Genomic DNA, 20,294 nt, shown 5'->3' on the forward strand with positions numbered 1-20,294 from the left:
TTTGCACTGCAATATACAGTATACAGTACATGTAAATCAGACAAAGAGAATATTCCTGTTGAGAAATTGGAGCTAATTCATTTTTGAGAAAAAAAATAAAAGGATTTTGTGATGTGCATAATGATCATTTCAACATTTGCTTGCTTTTTAACACTTTCATCATTATTTAAACTTCTCTAAAAAAGACTTATACTGTGTCTTGTGAATGATTTGCTTTCAAAACATGTCTTCGAACTGACATTATTTTGTGTTTAGAGCCCACACAAATCTATTTTGAATTGAGTACATTGTACATGTTGGCAATCGAAATATAATACAAGTTTCATGTAAGCAGATTCAGCAACCACGGCAAGTAACATCAGATTACAACAAATATATTAACCATTTCTAAACATTCAATGAGTTATATTTTTTTGATGCACAAACAACATTTGGTCATGAATCAATGTATGCTGACGCCTGGTACTCAGAGAAATCACAGAGAAAAAAAAGAAAGTTCTGGAGACGCAGTGTCTCTCCAGGTTGATGGTCTGTGCAGTCGTCCTGACAGCGTCGCATCTTCTGATTGGCATATCCAGGTGCAGCATCGGGCAGCACCGACCTCCTTCCTGCCCCCAGCCCCTCCACAAACTGGACGGCGTCTCTGCTGACTGACAGTGGCCGAGACAGCGACCTCATCTACAGGTTCGACGGGCGTCAGGCTGCTAATGTTCCAGACCACGTGGTGCCCCAAAACCTGACAGACCAGTTCACCATAGCAACATGGATGAAACACGGGCCCAGTCCAGGACTCAGAGCTGAGAAGGAGACTTTACTGTGTAACTCTGACAAAACCGGTGAGGAAACAATTTCACACATGCTCACTGTTAAGAAGTACATTTACACCATCTAACATGTCAGAGAGGGAATATTTAACAAACTTGAACAAAGAGTTGTCATTGAGTTTACATTTGACCTTTAATTTTCCTACATTGTAGCAGCATACATCTTACAGCCCTTTTACACTTTGATTCCCTAGTGTCCTCCGCATTAGGAATATACTATGAACATAACTTGATCAAAAATCCTTTTAAAATAACATGATAATTAAGCCAAGACTGAAGCCCACAATGGCAAATGAACTTTGAAACTCTACACTTTTCCCCCACTGCATGTCTGAACTGAGCTGCCTGAACTGTGTAATTAAGCAAGCCATCTGCACATTGCACGCTCTCACAATGGTCTCACAGATGGCTTATTAGCTTAGGAAATGTGTAGTCTGATCCCGTAATGCAAAAACTGCAGAGTAGTTGGTGTTAGAGCGTCAGAATCTTATAAACCCCCTTTTCCCATTTGCAACTTTTTGCTTAAGGATGTGAATGGTACCAGAAGGCTCTGCATGAGGTCCAGATCAGCAAAACTGTGTGGAAAAACGCCAATGTAGTGTATCCCATCATTCCTCTGGCTAAACTAGGTGACATTTAGGGTGGGTGATACTATAAGGTCAAGAAAAAAACTATCATGATAGTTATCACAGTATTATCTCAACAGCAACATGTCAGTATAATTACCAAATTGTTCCTGATCACATGTTCTCACATTTATCCCACTAAGTCAAATGATGTTTTAGTATTTTACCTGAAAAACATTCTATATTAACTCAGCATGTTATCATTAATTTAGACATGAAAATTGCGAACCCTGATATCCTGATATGAGAATTTGGACACAATACAATGATATGAAAAGACAACAAGTGGTAGTTTTGATAGTAAAAGAGTAAAACATTCAATGGGATTGCCTTTTTTTTGCTTAGAAATTGCTGAATGAACTCCCTGTGAGCCTTGTCATCATAAGTAATCAAATACTCTTACATAAAATATGGCTTCATCATGTTTTGATTTGCACTATTAAATATGGAGTGAAAAACATCTGTTTCCCTTTCAGCCATTTTAACACCAAAAAAATATTCTTTGAGAGGCAAGCACTATCTCATCACTGTGGAGTTGTGTGGTATTTACAAGAGAATGTGTTGCACACCTCATCCCACATCAAGCTTATTTTAGTGTATTATAAAGGCTGAGCATGTGGGACTCGCCTTTCATTGCCATCGCATACGGACACCAATCGATAATCAAAAAGTTGACATACCGGCAGCATGCACTCTGTGACCACTCTCACTGGACCCTCTCTGTCACACTGACAGCTGTGTTTTGATGTGGAGAACCGCTAGCTGAGAAGAGTTTCAAGTAGCCTCCATAAGAAAACTTAAGGAGCAGGTGCAATAGCCTATTGTCCTCAAAGCAGGGGGCATAATCTTGTTGATTGATACACTGTATTATGTAGAATTATGTTTAACTGTGTGCATGTGGTTGTGTCTTTGTGTGACCATGCATGTCTTCCTGTTGCAGAAATGAACCGCCATCATTACTCTCTGTATGTTCACAACTGCCGCCTGGTGTTCCTCCTCAGAAGAGATTTCACTCAGGTCGACACTTTCAGACCCGCCGAGTTCCACTGGAAACTGGAGCAGGTGAGGAGTGTGTGTGTGTGTGTGTGTGTGTGTGTGTGTGTGTGTGTTTGTGTGTGTGTGTGTGTGTGTGTGTGTACATGTGTGTGAGCTTGTCTGTGTCCTATTTGAGTGCGAGCATAGATTCAGGGTGATTTTCTACAGCAGGTGAAGGGCTATCACCATTTGTGTAGTGAAGGGAGAGGCTCCCCATTCTAATTACTGGAGGCTCTCCATCACTTTTCTCTGCACACTACAGGAGATACGTTGTACTGCGAACACACACACACACACACACACACACACACACAGGAGCATAGACCCAAAGTGGAAAGTCTGTTTAGTTATGGGTAATGGCTGAAATGGCAGCAGATCTCTATTATCTGTCATGCTTCTCTGGAGTTGTTAAACTAATTTGCACAAAGCTTACTGTTTCAGTCCTGCAGAAAGCCTTTGAAAGGAAAACGTTGCACAATATGAAGTTGCTTCAGCTAGAAAGATGCATATAACCAGATATATCTTCTCACTGAATGTTGCACAGTGCTTTTTCGACTGGAATTATCTTGCAGATATACATCATAGTACTGTAAATAACCCTTGAATTACATTATGCACATAACGCAGGTATTTTAGCTAAATATAGTGATAAAAATGTAAAGTGTTAGTCCACAAAGTGACATCTGTTTTAACCCCTTCCCTTAAAGACATTACAATGCAGGGTCAGACCGGCAGGATTAAAGGTCTTTCTCAAGGGCACCTCAGTGAGGCGGACGCTTGAATGAGAATCATCCGGCTGAGGGGCGTCTAGTCACTCTAGCTCAGCAGGCACTCACTGAGCAGAGAAAATCCTGCTGTAAAAAGAAAATAAAATCCCTGGAGCCAAAATGATTTTCATGATAAGCCAATGAACTCTCTTGTACGGGAATCTCCCCCTTTCCACAGACTCTCCCCAGCTCACTAATAATGGACGGTTGATGTAAATCTTAATCTAATTGTTCACCCTTGGGACACAGCATATAGCCACCTCATGCTGAAATGATTAGAAAATGCTTCATAATTACAGCAGGATCTCATGAGTTTTTGCTCACTAAGCAGATTATAAGAGATTTGTGTTTGGGTCTTTCCATGTGAGTGCGCTCACGGCGGTGTGGCCATGCATCAGCATGTGCGTCTACTCGGATGACAACTTTTTATTTTGGATTTTTACCTGCAGGTGTGCATGGAATATTACACAGGCTTTCATTTCTTGTGTGCATGCAAACATTCCAGCGTGTTTTCTTGGCACTATCTCTGCTGGTGCTGGTGTGTACCTTCCAGCCAGGTGGCTGTTTGTTCTGGGTCAAAGGTAGATTGAAATGTTTTTCTCAGTCCAATGTTCTTTTCTCCCGAGGCCCACAGAGGTAGATGTGACAAAGAGAAGGGCAGCCAAGTAGCAGACTGCTGAGTTTTCTTAGCAAACAACCTCAAGACTCACTTCTATCTCAGTCTCACTTCTTCTCCTTCTCTCTCCGTCTTTTTTTATCTTTCCCCTTATTCTCTCTCTTTCTCATTCTCTCCCACACACATGTACAGTACATAGATGGCGGAGATCCCATTTGCTCCTTTAGTTTGAACATGGAGTTGGCATGCAGTGCAGTCAAAGAGAATATGTGATGAGTTACTCACCAGTACAAATCACTTGTGGAGAGACTCTCATTAAATATAAATGGAAACTGGTCTGAAATGGCGGGGGTTAACGAGATAAATGACGTCATAGTAGTCCAAAAAAACTCATAATGTTCTCATAAACTGCTATTTCATTGATCTAGGATGTACAGTGCAGTCTAGTGTTATTGCCTTGGCTTTACCTGCTGTTTGTCTGCTTATGGTAGTAATTTCCTGGATTTTTTTAAATTATTCATGACCATGCACTTAACCAGTTTTTACATGCAGGCAGGAGTGTTGGCACTACTCTCTTTGAGGGGGTGCTGTAAATATCGCACATAGACCACTTCACCCCTCACACAGTTATCACTTTTTTTGTGGTGCCCCACCCTGGACAGCGCTGTCCAACACAGCAGTGCTGATTAGACTGAGCTATTAATGAGCCCTTTTGAGTAGCCTCAGGAGGCAGGGGGAGGAAGAGTAGTAGTACTACCGAGTGGGGCTGCCCCTGTTGCTGTCGGCCTACTGGCACTAATCTGGGAGGTGCATATGTCAACTTGTCAGCTGTCGTTTCTGTCTGTCTGTCTGTCTGTCTCTCTCTCTCTCTCTCTCTCTCTCTCACTCTCAGGCGCTTAGCTGGTTCAGAGGGAGGAAACCAAACACCCTCTTTTGTGACATTGCCTTGAACAGCTAGCCAAATTTGACCCCACTTGTTAGCTGACCAGGTCAATGTGTGCATGCATTAAAAGATCTAACCTGCAAAAATTGCTCTGTGTATTACGTCTACGAGACTACGTCAGATTGCATAAATGTACACATAAGAAGACGGGCTTATCATTTCTGACAATCGCCTCACCAGGCTGTGAAAGCACATATTCTTAATGTTGTAAGGAAATATGAAAAACAGAAATTAAAGTCAGACAAATTTAAGCACCAATTCTTTATTTAAAAGAAAAGGGAAGCTGTCGATAACACCTCTACTTCCAACATCTCTGCATGCAGGTAGAAAGAGCAGTACATTAGTGAAAAAACGGGTTCAAACAATCTTTGTGTGAATTTCTATAGTTAAGAAAACATGTCTTGCGGCTGGATTGCATTATTGACTAATGGCTTCTGCCAAAGAAGAATCTGGTGTCTCTAACTCTTTTTATTTATAATCGATTTAGGTCTGTGTTATTGTTGAATCTCGGTGCAAAATGGTGAATCTAGAAAGAAACCACTGCTCTTTGAATCTGAAGAGCTGACATCAAAACCTAATGTGTGCCCTAAAGCAGCACAGTATTTTTATGCCAAAGAGTAGTGAGCACAGTGACTTTGAAAACAGCTGCAGCCTTCTACAAATACAATATTCTATTTGGATTTCTTTTGCAGATGCCAGAAGGTTTAGTGGATTTTATAGCTTGAGTGAAAATGCAGGCACATGCATTTTTTTAATGATTGTTTTATCTTAAATCTGTGACTGACAATGAACCAACTATGGTTTCTCAATTGTAATTCATAAAATCCATTGTCAACAAAATGACTATTAAATGGGCAATTAAGTATAATAATAAAAAACCTGTTGCTGCAAACATGTTATAAGCAGTGGACATAAAATATTATATTACAAATATTTGTCGTAAAGAGCCATTTTCTCTGCAGACATTTTGACATGAAAAACACAGGTGTAATTAATAACATTAATTAGGGCTGTATTCCATATAGATCACCCAGTTCCACTTCCTGGTATTGTGCATGTTGCCTCAATAGTTCACTCTATAGTTAGCATCACTGAGAGGTGACATTGCAGTGAGGGATTGGTAGTGCCATGGACTGCTACTACTGTTTGTTCCATTGTGGGAATTTGTGATGGCACTGTATAGTGGATACATTTCACACTAAATATTTCGACACTCAAATGAAATGGCGGACAGTAAATATGGTGTACTATACTGTATAGTAGTCAGGGAGTACTTTCGGACACAGCCAAAATGTCAGCTGCGAAAAAGGTCTGTTGAGTTTTGATTACATGTATGCATCTTGGCCTATGTTTTTACCTTGTTTTTAATTATGTTGGAGTTTTATTTCCCCATAACAATAAAGAGAATGAATTTGAATTTAATTACCTCATTTTAATGAATTTATATAATTTAGATTTAAAAACTTATTGTAGCTCAACAGACTCAAGCAGCATTTCAGATACACAGTGCCAGATCATACTGCAATCTAATATTTTTTATATGTAATAAAAACCTAAGTAATAAAATAATAAAACAGTTGGGTAATAATTATTATTCAACTACATAACGAAGCCTAGAAAATAAAAGTGAGAGTGTCGTATCTAACCTCCGTGATATACTGTACCTTATTTCCACACATTGCTTACTTTTTTACTTTGTTATTCATTGTATTACTTACTATTTGAATTACATATTAATGATATCTTGCTCAGTATTTCTAATGATAACTAATCTAATCTAAGAAGCTGCTGCAGTGCCTTATGGTGAATAACGAGGACAAGCTCAGAGAGTAGTAGAGGCTGTTGAAAAAGGAGTGTGGTGGATTGAGGAAAGAAGGAGAAGAGGTGACTAGGGGGTGTCACAGCTGCTTCTTACGTCCTTGTTCCTCCAGCACTTAGAAAGGACACTCAATGGCTTCCGCGGCAACTCCATTTAGCTCTATTGATTTTGCAATTCTCACTCCAAGAGAGGAGGGGCAGAGTGGGATGAAAGGAAACTGGCAAAGCGAGAGAGAGAGAGAGAGAAGCTTCCATTTTCCATGTCGATCGAACACACTGAAGGAATGTCACATCTGACAGAAGCCTTTACACATCTACAAGCACTGACTTATTTGTGAGTGTATATGTGAACACAACCATGCGCACACACACACACACACACACACACACACACACACACACACACACACACACACACACACACACACACACACACAGGGTGCCTATTTTCCTTCCTCTTTTTCAGCCAAGGTAATGGACTAGAGGATGGATCACCCCTCTCAATGCACATTATTCACTCTCACTGAGTCCAGAGAGCCTATCAGTTCAATCCAGCTGTTCTAAAGATATTCACTCACAGTCAATAAGTCCTATACAAATCATGTGTAAACCAAAGAAGGTAGAAATGCGTCAAACATACGCAACCAAGTCACACAAAGCAGAGGGCAGAAGGAGAAAAAGAAAAATGACAATGTCACAAAACAAAAGGAAGTGGATGAAGAAGAGGAGATTTCTCCCTGTGTGGGCCTTTTTATACTTACTATACCTACAGTTCATGTTTGAACCGCTTTCTGAGTTTGTCCAGCTTAGCGAGATAAAGAACAAGTGTGTGTGATGTGGAATTGATCTAAATCCTTACAAATGAGGTGTTATTTACTCACAGCAGGGTCCTTACAGATAGAGTAGGAAAAAAAATCTATGTTAGCAGGAGGGTGAGCATTGAGACTCTCAGCTAAGCAAAAAGATAAGTCAAGGGCCAAAGATTTATTTGTGTGGGCAGCTGTTTTACATCAATCCAAGATAACTGTACAATTGACGTGGCGGCAGTTCACGTGTGTTGAATCACAGATAGACTCTCCAATTTCACCAATTACACTGCTGGAATTAGCTGCAGACCCCCTGCTATTTATCATTTATGTCTGAGTTGGATTATCGTGGGTGAGCGTTGAGGTAGTACAAAATTTCCCTCATTGCTTGTCTACACAACATCTACAATTATCTGCCTTATCTGCCTGCTATTACCATGCTTGCTGTGCCATGGCTTGTTCTCTGTCCTGTGTTGATTAGAAGCGTCCCCTTGGTTTCTGAGGAGATTCATTGGATGGTGGTGTGTGTGTGTGTGTGTGTGTGAGTGTGAGTGTGAGTGTATCACCTCTCTGCCTGTTTGTTGTAGATACCGGGAGAGATTAAAGTGCCTATTCAGAGGGTTTTAGCTCCATCTCAAACATGAGAGACATGATAAATGCTTCACTTCAGTTTAAAGTTATTTGCACATTCGCACAACAATGCTTATGGTGTTCAGAATGCAGTTAGCAGTATGGCCCTGCACATTAGAGTGTAAAGATTACAGCAAAAAGTATGAGAGTCGGACATGTTTGGTCATCACACAGGTGAAATAAGTGTAAAGTAATCTTGTAATAGCCAGGTGGGTTTTTTAAAAAACTATCCTTGAAGTGCTTGTGTTGTAGGAAAGACTCGCACATATCCATCATTTCTTCAGCATTACATGTTCTCTGGCCTTGTTCGCTTTTCCGAATTAATATTATTTGCTGTGAATCACTGTAATTTTGCAAGTGATCCCACACAAGGACTCAGTACGCGGCTCACTTTAGTATAACAGAGGACAAGCTGGCAATGATGAAATACATTTCTTCGCTTCTCTTTACGAGCAAAACAGAAAAAGACTGAGAGCAGAGAGGATATGGAGCTTTGCCTCTAGCGTGTACATTTTCAGTGTGTGTGTGTGTGTTTACTTTATTTATGGCTTCTATATTTCAAATGAACTCATTTGAGAACTCAGCTGTACTTTGTCTCCTTTAGGCACTTCCTGTATTACTCCTACAGTGTGTAGAGCGGCTGCATCTCACTACATGTACATGTCTTTGCAGTGTATGTGTGTGTTTGCTGAGACTAGAGTGTGAGGGATAGCAGTAGTGACTGTGTGTGTGTGTGTGTGTGTGTGTGTGTGTGTGTGTGTGTGTGTGTGAGTGAGTGTGTATGTGTAAGAGGCGGGGTACTTAAAGCCACTATCTGCTACTTGTAGACCACTCAGCAGGCATGCTGAGTGCACTAGAAGCACTACATAAGCATTCAGTCAGCATACTAATGTATTGACAGCTTGTTTCTTCTATCTCTCTATTTTCTCTCACTCCATCTTGAACTATGTCTCATTGCTTTTCTATTCTCCTTCTCTAACTCCTCCCTTTAGGCAAAAAAGGCTTTTCACGCTGACCCTAAAGGTACAACTTCAATAATTCACTGATATTATATCGCTGCATTAACCACGTGAGAGCCGGTGAGATTACAGACGAGACAAAGATTTTTTCAAAAATCCTGCAGCATCATTTCAAAGCAGACCTTTGACTTGAAGTGGCAGACATGTTTTGCATTCTTGTTTAATCTTATGCCTCACATCTTTTTTTGTTTAGCTTTTTCAGTTGTGTCACTGACATGAATCGGATCTCGCAGATAGCTTCCCTTTATCATCACAACTCTGGTAAAACTTCTGAAAGTAAACCTTGATGCAATCTTTAAATAACTATGTTTTTCTTTTCAACTAGTTTGAAACTTGGTAATCTTTTATTTTTTTCATTGGGACATTATTTCTTACAGCTGAGAGTGTTGCATGGTCCGCATTTGTTCTTTTCTGTCTTTCTTTCTTTCTTTCTGTCTTTCTTTCTTTCTTTCTTTCTTTCACTATCCTTGTCATTCCCTACTACCGCACTGACACATAATAGACTGGCATCAATAATGCAGTGCCACAACAGGCAAAAGAGAGGAGAGCAGAGGAATGTGAATAACAACAAAGGAGATGAAAAGGGAAAGAGAGGAGAGGCGCAAGTTAGAAAGGAGTGATGAGGTGGAGGTGGGGAAAGCAGGAGAGGTAAACAGAAGAAAGTAGTTCAGACAAAGGGGCATGGAACAGGACGGATTAGAAGAGGAGGAGAGGAGGGTAGTGGTGCCTGAAGGCAAAGCTTCAGATGTCCTGAAATTCTCTAACGAATGCTAAATACACAGAAAGTAAGAAAGTAAGCAATCAATATGTTTGTTTGTATGTATGTAGAGAACAACAGCAAAATAATGTTGTCAGCATACAATGCAAATGCATGCACGAATCATTACCAATCATTATGCCAGTCATTATAGCCTTCACGTCAGCAAAAAGCTGAATAGTCTTGGCTCGTGGTTCTAAAGCCAAAGCCAATCTCGGTGGTCTTAACGAGGAATCCTGTCGGGTGCCGTTCGTCACATAAAGCAGATCTGAACACCATTATATATAGTTTGTATCCATATAAAGAAGTCTCCTCCAATCCCAAAACCTCTCCAATACATCAAAATAAACTTGACCCAATTAAAGCAGCCAGCAGCATGTCCTCATTATTCTGTTTATGTCAGCAGATTTAAAATGCCCCATTGCTGTCTGTGAGTAAGGGGTTATGTTTGGTGTCCCCCCTAGCAAGATGCACAATAAGCCAATCGGGTTTATTACCTCAATCCTATAACCTATGTTTGGGACTCTGCTCTCTTTATTAGTAGTTGGTCTAACGCAGAGCAGGCGACGTCTAATTGTTTAGCCAGAGATCCTTTGGGTGACAACCTAAATTCACTCTCCAGACTTTATAGTATTTTCTATTTCCAGTTGGCTCCTAATATCTTCCTTCTTTCGTACCGATGTATAAGATGTAACAGCCTCTCGTAAATATGCAGTGGCAGATTTCCACAAGATAGACGGGCTTATCTCTGGTGGTTTTATTCTTAGCAATAAAACACTGCTATTGCATGGTTATATACTCAACAAAGGGATTCTGGCTCAGTGAGGTAGGGTTTAGTTGCCAGCATCTGCAAGCTGAATCTTTATAAGGACAGGAGCTGGTTACAGTAGAGGAATGATCAGAAAGTTTGGATACCAGTTGTACAATCCTTGATCCTGTCCAACACAGTTGTGAAAACAAGGAAGTAATCCGTCTTAGAGAATACCTGAAGAAGGAGATTGTATATTCTTCTATTTTCGTCTTGAGTGGAGGTGACGTGCCAATATCAGGTTTAGAAACACAAAGCCACCTCAGAGACGTATGTAGGAAGAGAGCAATGTAACAAGGTCTGGGGGTAAATTTGGAGAATCTGGAGAATGGCCTACAGTTATTGTTTTATCCAAGGTAAAGACGGAAGAAATTGTGTAAATACTTACATGGTTTCACCAAACAATGTGTACTAAAAAGAATAAACCTTTTTCACGGCAGACATCAATCTGCTGAGGTCTGAGGTCAATGATGCACCTTCTGTACCTGCCCACTGTCCTGAGAGGAGGTCTAACCAGGCTAAATAATTGAAAGCACCTGTGTGGGCGTGTCATGGGTGTTAATATGCTTTGAGTCAGAAAGGCGGATTTCTTGAAGAAAGGTCATCTGACATTGTCTTTCTTAAGTCGTGACAGAAATGTCTGATGTTTGATGACATGGTTAATGTACTCGTCACATTAGATCACACAGTCACACATCCTCACATTCTCTGTGCAAGTAATAGTGTATATGAATTCAAAAGGGTGCAACACATAAAAAAGTGTGTTCTGTGAACCAATCTTAAAATGACCTTGCTTGGTCTCAAGAAACCAGGATTTGAAAAACCTGCTCACCTTTCCTCTGTACTTTCTTTATGTCCAGTTTCTCGTACAGTGTGTTTCTCAGCATCTTCTGTTTTTGCTGTCCTCAGCTTGTTCAATTGAAGTTTTGACTACGTTCAGTGATCCTGCTCCCCCCAGGGAGACCGTATGTTACTCACCTACTGAAATAAGGCATTTCATTTCAGTAATCCTTTTGGCATTGTCGGAAAAGTTCCTGTTCATTCTGTCAAGAGTAGTTTGTAGCTAGCTGAACTTCTGCTCCATTAGGGTGCAAATCTTCACCGTACTGTAGCATTCTGAATGATAAAAAGAAGTAAGATAAAAACATTTTCATTAGAGGAAATTTTGTTGCCATTTTCCAAATTCTCTCCAAATGGGCCATGTTTAACTTAGAGTTTGTCATGATGATTACTGTCTCCCTCAGTTATTCAGAAATAGTCAACTTTGGAAGAGGGAGTGTACTCTGTCCTCTCCCCCCCCCCCCCCCCCCCCCCCCCCCACCCCGGAAAGTACTTTTCAAAATATTCTGTTTTTGGCAGCAAAACAGCAATTTCATTTTAATGGGAGTCCAAAATGGAGCAAGGGTATGTATTTTAAAATGCATCTACATAGGCAGGAACATGGCCTCAGCATCTCTCTGCCTCTGCTGCTGGTTCTCATTGTGGGCCTCCTCTGGCGATTCTGCTCATCCTGAGCAGACCTGCAACCTGCTTGGGGACCAGCTCATTACAGCCTTTCAGCATTCATTGTCTTGTTATACTGCTGCAGAGGAGAAGTACTTTCAAGCTTCCACTGACTAATGTGCCTTCAGACAAGCTATGTGTATACAAACATGCCTCAGTAACTGAGAGAGCGCAGCTGAAGGTATCTACTAATGATGTGTGTGTTTCTCAAGTTTAGAGAGTCCGCAACATAAACAGTGTGCTGGATTGGATTCAGGGCTTTAACCTGTCGTAATTACAGTAGTCACATACAGTGTGTGTGCACATAAATGATTGCACTACAAGCCACTCAGTGAAGTTGATCTACCAACAAAGTTATCTTATTTACACATTACTGTGTCTTCAATAAAAATATGCATAGTATTTCTATTCATTGTCTGGCCGTCAGTGCCTGTCAGCTTGACATTGAGCGATCCCTCTATGCTTTAATTTTGATACAATAAAGTCTGATTACGAGAGTACTGAAATTTCATGGTAAGGATTTTCATACATGCAGACATAGAGGACATTATTTGTTTGTGCCCTCTATTTCTGCCATTCAGTCCAGCATCAGTCATCAGTTATTACACTCAAAGACACAGACGGAGAGGAAGAATGGGAGAGCACAAGATAAGAGATGAGGGGAGAAACAATCAGTCTCCCTGTGTGAGAGAAATAATGTAACTCAGTTTGTTGCTGTCATATTTCCATGCTGTCTGAAAATGTTTCTTGTAGTTTTTCTGGAGGTGGAGCTATATGGTTATTTTTGCCAATTCCCCCCAAAAAAACTTTTGGGCATTTTAAATTTATTGGATAGAGACTGCTGCAGAGAGAGAGAGAGACAGGAAAGTCAGGAGAGAGGGGGGATGACATGCAGCAAAGGGCCTGTCTGGAATCAACCCTGAACGCTGCAGTAAGGACTCAATGGTACGTAGTCTACCTACCACGGCGTCCCCTAAAGGCTTTTGTATCCATGCTAGCTGCGTGGCTCTTTGGATAGCAATGACAGTCTGTCAGTCCATCTACCACGTTACCAGACTGAAATATCTCAACTATTGGATGAATTGCTATTTGTTCAGACATTCATGTTCCCAGAGGATGAATCCTAATGATTTTGATGATCCCCTGATTTTTGGAGTTTGAAATTGAAAAGAAGTTCTGTTTGCTCTCAATATTCAAACTATTCCTCTTTAAGTTGACCCAAATCTGTAGCAAAAGATTGTGACTTTATTATTCAAAAGGTAGTTTTGCTGAGCACCAAAGCGCCAATTGTGAGGTTTAGATCTGCTGGTGGTCATATAATCCATAGAAAAGCATAGTAACCAGGCATAGTCAGCCCGATATCTGCTGAAAGATGTGAAACAGTGTGGGAGGGGTGTCTGGGAAATCCCGTGGGATTTTCTGTCTCTTCACACTCGTGAAGGGTTAGACTCTAAATCGAACGTCCCTGGAGATTACTCGTTGCTCCAACACAGGTCTCAACCCCATTACTTTATATCACAGCTTGTACAACTACCAATGTTTGTGTGTGTGTGTGTGTGGCCACTGAGCCTTAGAAAGAAATCTAACAAAATGAAAATCTATCTGAATGTTGTATCCTTTCCTGCTGTTCCTCTCTGTGCATCTCAAATTAGCAGATATTCTCCTCTTAAGTGCAAATATATTGTTTACTGTTAATTCAACCGAATCCTTCACACCAGACTGATTACAGGAAAACAGACGCCATAAGAGGAGGAACAGTAACGTGAGGACTTATAAATCAGTTCACTGACTTGAGTGGCTAAAGACTTTCAAAACTGAAAGAACACTTGCAGTTTGAGTGGTTTAAATTGATAACATTTGCACATCTCCCCATGGTTCAGATAACAGCCACTGTGGCACAGATGTGTTGTGGCTTTCAGGACCCCATGCAGTGTTGTATGTGTCATCCATCTGTTGAGCCTGTAAAATAGGTGAAAGCAGCACTTCTGTCTTAACAGTCTACCTTGGGTGCTTGGAGTGTAATAGTTTCCGTCTTACGTTCATCCGTTTTCTTTATCTGTTAATCCTGTTCAGGGTGTCAGTGGACTGGAGACGAGCAAGGTTCATCTTGGGCAGGTCACGTGTCATCACAGGGCAAATGCTACATTCTTGTCATATCAAAGTTACCATAATTACCAGTTCATTTGGCTATTTAACAACTTTTTTCATTCATTTCATTTAACAACAATTAATGACAACATCCAGGTCTTAATTACAACTAATCTTTTTAATAATAAAAATAATATGGACGTTCTTGAGAGGGCAAACAGATAATACAAGATAAGACTTACTTATAGAGTGCTATGTTCTTAAAGCACAGTATTTTAAAACCTTGCACAACCAACTGTGTTGTTGACCATCTCGAGGCGTGGGAATCATTCACATCTTCACCTTTTATCCCATATGAAGTGAACGCAGAGTGACACATTATGCAAAGTAAACTCCACACAGGAAGCCCCCAGGCAGCCAGGTCAGGTTCACTGTGAGCTGAGAGAGCAGATCACTGAACCACAGTTTCTGTATTCTTGTTTTATTAACACCCACTGGACTGATGGACTTGAATTCAAATATCAAGCTCTTGCTCAATTCTGCTTCACTCACTGCAGTCAATGATTTGAGAGTTAAAGCCATGTAGAGCTGAAACAATTAGTCAATGAATCGATTAGTCAGAATATTAACTTCTCAAATGTGGGGATTTCCTGCTTTTTGTCATACTTGATATTAAACTGAATATCTTTGGGTTTTGGACTTTTGTTGGGACAAAACATCCATCATTATCTTGGGCTCGAGGAAGTTGTAATGGGCATTCTTCTAAAATGTAAAGATACATTTATAGATAAAACAATTAATTGATCAATCAAGCAAATAATCAGCAGATTAATGTATAATGAAAATAATTGTTAGTTCTAAGCAAAGTAGCAAATACATTTTAAGATATTGCTGTGGCCCAGGAAGAGGGAAAGTCTGTGTGTGCTGTGGTGGGTAGAGAGGAAGTGAGAAAGAGAGAGAACAGGATGTATCCTCTCAAGTTCTCCAAATAATCAAAGAAACTCGGGGGTCCTTCACAGCCGTGTTTGTCACTCATCGTGTGCCTTTAATGAACTGCTCATTAGACAGAAACCTCATTAACTATCTGACGACGGGGAACAAATGATCCAGAGACGAGGAATTTGTTGCATCTCTGTCATTGAAGGTAGAAAGACAGGGGACCTTCAAGGATGCGCCTTCGGTTTCGGCTGCGTGATTGGAGTAAACACTATCATCTTCATAACGGCATCCATGTAAACATAATCCTCCACGGAAAAATGCTCCTAACCTAAATAAGACCCCCAAAAAAGAAATGTAGTTGTTGGAATAATGTATTTTTAAAGCTGCCCTATTTTCGTGTATGTGCAAACCAGGAATATTTTCTTATTTGAATGCATAATAAGTGGACACAAAGCAGAAGCTTAATAACATGATAATCTCTCTTTCCCCTTTACAGATATGTGACAAGGAATGGCACTATTATGTGATCAATGTGGAATTTCCTGCAGTGACACTATTTGTTGATGGTGTGACCTATGAACCCTACCTGGTGACGGATGACTGGCCGATTCACACCTCAAAGATTGATACGCAGCTGACTGTGGGCGCCTGCTGGCAAGGTCAGTGCATGTGTGTGGGTGTGTGTGTGTGTGTGTGTGTGTGTGTGTGTGTCTTAAAATTTACAGTAGCTGGAGAGTAATGCAGAAATGTGTCCATGGCATTAAAGAAGCTGAAATCGGACCAGAATGGGACGCAACTGCTATTACATTGTGTTTCTGGGATTGTTTACAGCTGTACTATAATCTGACAGTTGTTTTATATGCAGCAGCCTTCATCTTGAGGTTATGGTGTTTATTTGCTCCACATGAAATGAGGAAATCAGTTATTTATTGGCCTATTTTTTTAAAAAAGGAGCCACATCAGTACAGGCGAAACATCATCTTTATCACTTCATTTGAGAGCACTATAGTTTACTCTGTTACATAATTGGTTTATGACTTCAGACTTCATATTGATAGTTAAACTGATTTAGTATTGTAAATGCTTATTGTGAAACCAAATAAACAAAGGGATAAAAATGAGGGAATATCTCTATATTCCAGAAACTTGGAGAATCAATGCCAAAGAGCATTGATGCTGTCCTGGTGGCTTAAGACACTTTGTGTTGTTTTTTTTCTTTAATTTGTCACCCATATGTGCTGTATATATATACACGCACACATCAAGGTAATAAATCAACTTTTTTTCCAGAGGGCCTAATTTGCTCCCTTTATCTGTGTATTTAGACCTGTGTGAGTATTTCGATCAGAAAAACTGCAATACTCCACATGGAAAATAATTACTTGGCACAGAAACAGAACTGAGAACAGATACATTAATGCATAAAGTGTCACGAAATATAATGTAATTTTTTCCCAATATGCAAAGGTCAACAACCTGGAAAAGAATTGCAACATATGGAAAACATAGAGAAACTCTGTTACCAATGAGGTACGGCAGCCAAAAGATGTTGACAATTACATTTGAAGCAAAAACAGAGAGAGAAAGCAGGAGTCTTACTGTTAAGATAAATAAAGAGATTAAGATTTATGCCCCGAGGCTGCAAGTATTTTTTCTTTGAAATGGAGAGGCACTAACCAAATGGGCATCAAACAGGAAATTCTGCGCGTCAGTTCCAGCGGCAGGGAATGAGAGCGGGTAGCGATCAAACTGGAATGAATAAGAGCTACCCTGCTGCCATGTTTATGACTTGAATAATTATACCAAAGTGCTTTACAGGAGGACAAAATGAGGCAGTTGTGATCCCTTCTGCGGCTTCCCTAAATCACGCACATCACACTCGCCAGCATCATCCAAAGCTTCAATCCTGATGGCATTTTGGTTGCCGTTTAAATTTCTTTTCATCCTGCGGCTGATTGCAATTTTCTTTTTGTCGTCATCATTTTCTTCCTTGCTTCGTACAGCCCTCTCTTTCTGCCTCTTTCCATGAATCTCTGATTGTGAGAGAAAGCCCTGAAGGAAGGATTAGCTAGAGTGAATGGAGGACAACTTTGCCAGCTATTACATCCCAATGAAGCCGCTTTAAGCTTCACTAAGCCGCAACTGATAACTTTGCAGGCCATTAGCGAGCAAGATTGCCTTTCAGCCTCTCATTTCTCCATCCCCTTTTTCCCCACAATCAACAACATAATGATGAGACATGTGGAATCAAAGGCATTCAGACTGTACTTTCAGTGCCCTGCAAGCAAAAAAAGAAGGCATGTGTTGTCGCCATACAAGGTTAACAAGAAAATGGTTTGGCTGTTGTTTGTTTTTGTTTTTAAGCAGTTCAATTCTGTAGCAACAAGCAGTTCTTGATTGTTTGGAGGGGAGATGTGTGTTTGTCACCTCATTTCATGTGCAACTGGAAAGTGGGTGTGAATTTTCAAAGCAACCCTCACAGCAACTAACGAAGCACCGAGAAGGCATCAAGAGCCTTGGGGATTACATGTTGATAATGAAAGGCATCAGTCAACATATATCATCAGTAAGTTTTAAATAATTTGCAGCTAAAGTAGAAGCACAGTGTGCTGCTTTTTTTAGCATTATTTTAGCTGTACAGCCTTTAGCCAAAGAATTAGACAGAAACAAAACAGTTTTCATTTCCACTTATTTTTACAGCATCAGCCCAAAGAGTGGAAATGTGCAATATTTTGCAGCATTGATGTCTGAAATCAAACTGGCATACCAGTTTTAGATAGTATACTAATACAGATTTGCTTACTTTGAACTACAGTGGGATTTTTTTCATGTTGCATCAAATCAAAATAACATTTTAATTTAATAAGGAGCTATTCAATGCGAATTACCACGGATTGCTTACTTGCAACAGATCATCGTTGTTAACGCTCCAATATGTTAATGTGTTTGTGACGTGTCCTCTACCTCTTCTTCCGTCCTTTTATTCATTTCTCTCTTTTGTGAATCTATAAAAACCCATACGCACGTCTAGACACAGGCAATCCAAAAATATCAGTTCGCACTTAGTCGTTGAATCACAAAGACATGATGAAAACCTGTCAACAACGCATTTGTCAGAGATGAAGAAGGAGACTAAAGAGCAGAATAATTACGCATATTTCTACATTTGGAGAGAAAGGGAGGTAATGGACGCTTTCAGAAAATGTCCCACTACTTACACCTACTGTCATCACAAAAACACGGTGTTTACTATACCTGTTCCTAATGCAAGGGCAAGTATAACGTTTTAAAACCTTTAATAAAGATGATTTCCTTAGTTCATGCAGTTTGTGGTTGTGACAAACACAAGTTTTGTTATTTACATAATAAAGCTCAACAATACACTATATTTCTGAAATGTGTTAAGATGCTCTGGTTGTGATTTAGATCTGAAATATTCTGAAATGGAAAGAATGCTTCAAGGTGTGACCTTTTCAACTCTTGCAGCAGAGAACAGTCACAATTAGTGAAATGGGGACGACAAAGCCCGAATGACATCTCGTCATACTGTTACACCTCTTTGTTTTTGGACTTGTGGCTCAGCTGACCCTGCACAGAACAAATATCAATCAATCAATAAGTGTCTCATGGGCTGATTGGACACCCAAGTTGGGAACAAACATAGAAGATTACTGTTGAGAAAACATACCAGATGCTGTAATGTTGTTTACATGCTTATTGCAAATCATATGCAGTTGGTCCTAATGGTTCTTGGAGAACATGGACTGCATCCTAAAGTTGTGTCCACCCTCAGAGCTCCAGCAGATAAACATATGACAAAGTGGACTGGTGCTCTGATTAAATGGAGAAGTAACAAAATATTAATAATATGTATGAAAAGCAATACTAAAGTTACTTAATAATTAACATGTTAATATTGTGGTGTAGACAGCTTAACTTTCTTCTTCCCTTCTGCAGATTTGAAAACCAATTATGTAGTTATAAATACACTATATTGCCAAAAGTATTGGCTCACCTGCCTTGACTCGCATATGAACTTAAGTGACATCCCATTCTTAATCCATAGGGTTTAATATGACGTCGGTCCACCCTTTGCAGCCATAACAGCTTCAACTCTTCTGGGAAGGCTTTCCACAAGGTTTAGGAGTGAGTTTATGGGAATTTTTGACCATTCTTCCAGAAGCGCATTTGTGAGGTCACACACTGATGTTGGACGAGAAGGCCTGGCTCTCAGTCTCCGCTCTAATTCATCCCGAAGGTGTTCTATCGGGTTGAGGTCAGGACTCTGTGCAGGCCAGTCAAGTTCATCCACACCAAACTCTCTCGTCCATGTCTTTATGGACCTTGCTTTGTGCACTGGTGCACAGTCATGTTGGAACAGGAAGGGGCCATCCCCAAACTGTTCCCACAAAGTTGGGAGCATGGAATTGTCCAAAATCTCTTGGTATGCTGAAGCATTCAGAGTTCCTTTCACTGGAACTAAGGGGCCAAGCCCAGCTCCTGAAAAACAATCCCCTCCACCAAACGTTACACTTGGCACAATGCAGTCAGACAAGTACCGTTCTCCTGGCAACCGCCAAACCCAGACTCGTCCATCAGATCGCCAGATGGTGAAGCGCGATTCGTCACTCCAGAGAACGCGTCTCCACTGCTCTAGAGTCCAGTGGCGGCGTGCTTTATACCACTGCATCCGATGCTTTGCATTGTACTTGGTGATGTATGGCTTGGATGCAGCTGCTCGGCCATAGAAACCCATTCCATGAAGCTCTCTACGCTCTGTTCTTGAGCTAATCTGAAGGCCACATGAAGTTTGGAGGTCTGTAGCGATTGACTCTGCAGAAAGTTGGCGACCTCTGCACACTATGCGCCTCAGCATCCGCTGACCCCGCTCCGTCATTTTACGTGGCCTACCACTTCGTGGCTGAGTTGCTGTCGTTCCCAATCGCTTCCACTTTGTTATAATACCACTGACAGTTGACTGTGGAATATTTAGGAGCGAGGAAATTTCACGACTGGACTTGCACAGGTGGCATCCTATCACAGTACCACGCTGGAATTCACTGGAATTCACTGAGCTCCTGAGAGCGACCCATTCTTTCACAAATGTTTGTAGAA

General features: G+C 40.6%; 1 protein-coding gene across 1 annotated transcript in view; it reads left to right on the forward strand.

Annotated features, from left to right (window-relative positions):
• clstn2a (calsyntenin 2a) overlaps window positions 1-20,294 on the forward strand; it is a 136,610-nt gene that overhangs the window by 106,438 nt on the left and 9,878 nt on the right. Inside the window, exons 8-10 of the mRNA XM_070919089.1 lie at window positions 579-836; window positions 2,391-2,512; window positions 15,676-15,838. Of these exons, the coding sequence (XP_070775190.1) occupies window positions 579-836; window positions 2,391-2,512; window positions 15,676-15,838 (543 nt within the window). The remainder of the gene's footprint in view (window positions 1-578; window positions 837-2,390; window positions 2,513-15,675; window positions 15,839-20,294) is intronic.

The sequence above is a fragment of the Enoplosus armatus genome, chromosome 14 (genome assembly GCF_043641665.1).
Source record: "Enoplosus armatus isolate fEnoArm2 chromosome 14, fEnoArm2.hap1, whole genome shotgun sequence".
Lineage (NCBI taxonomy): Eukaryota > Metazoa > Chordata > Actinopteri > Centrarchiformes > Enoplosidae > Enoplosus > Enoplosus armatus.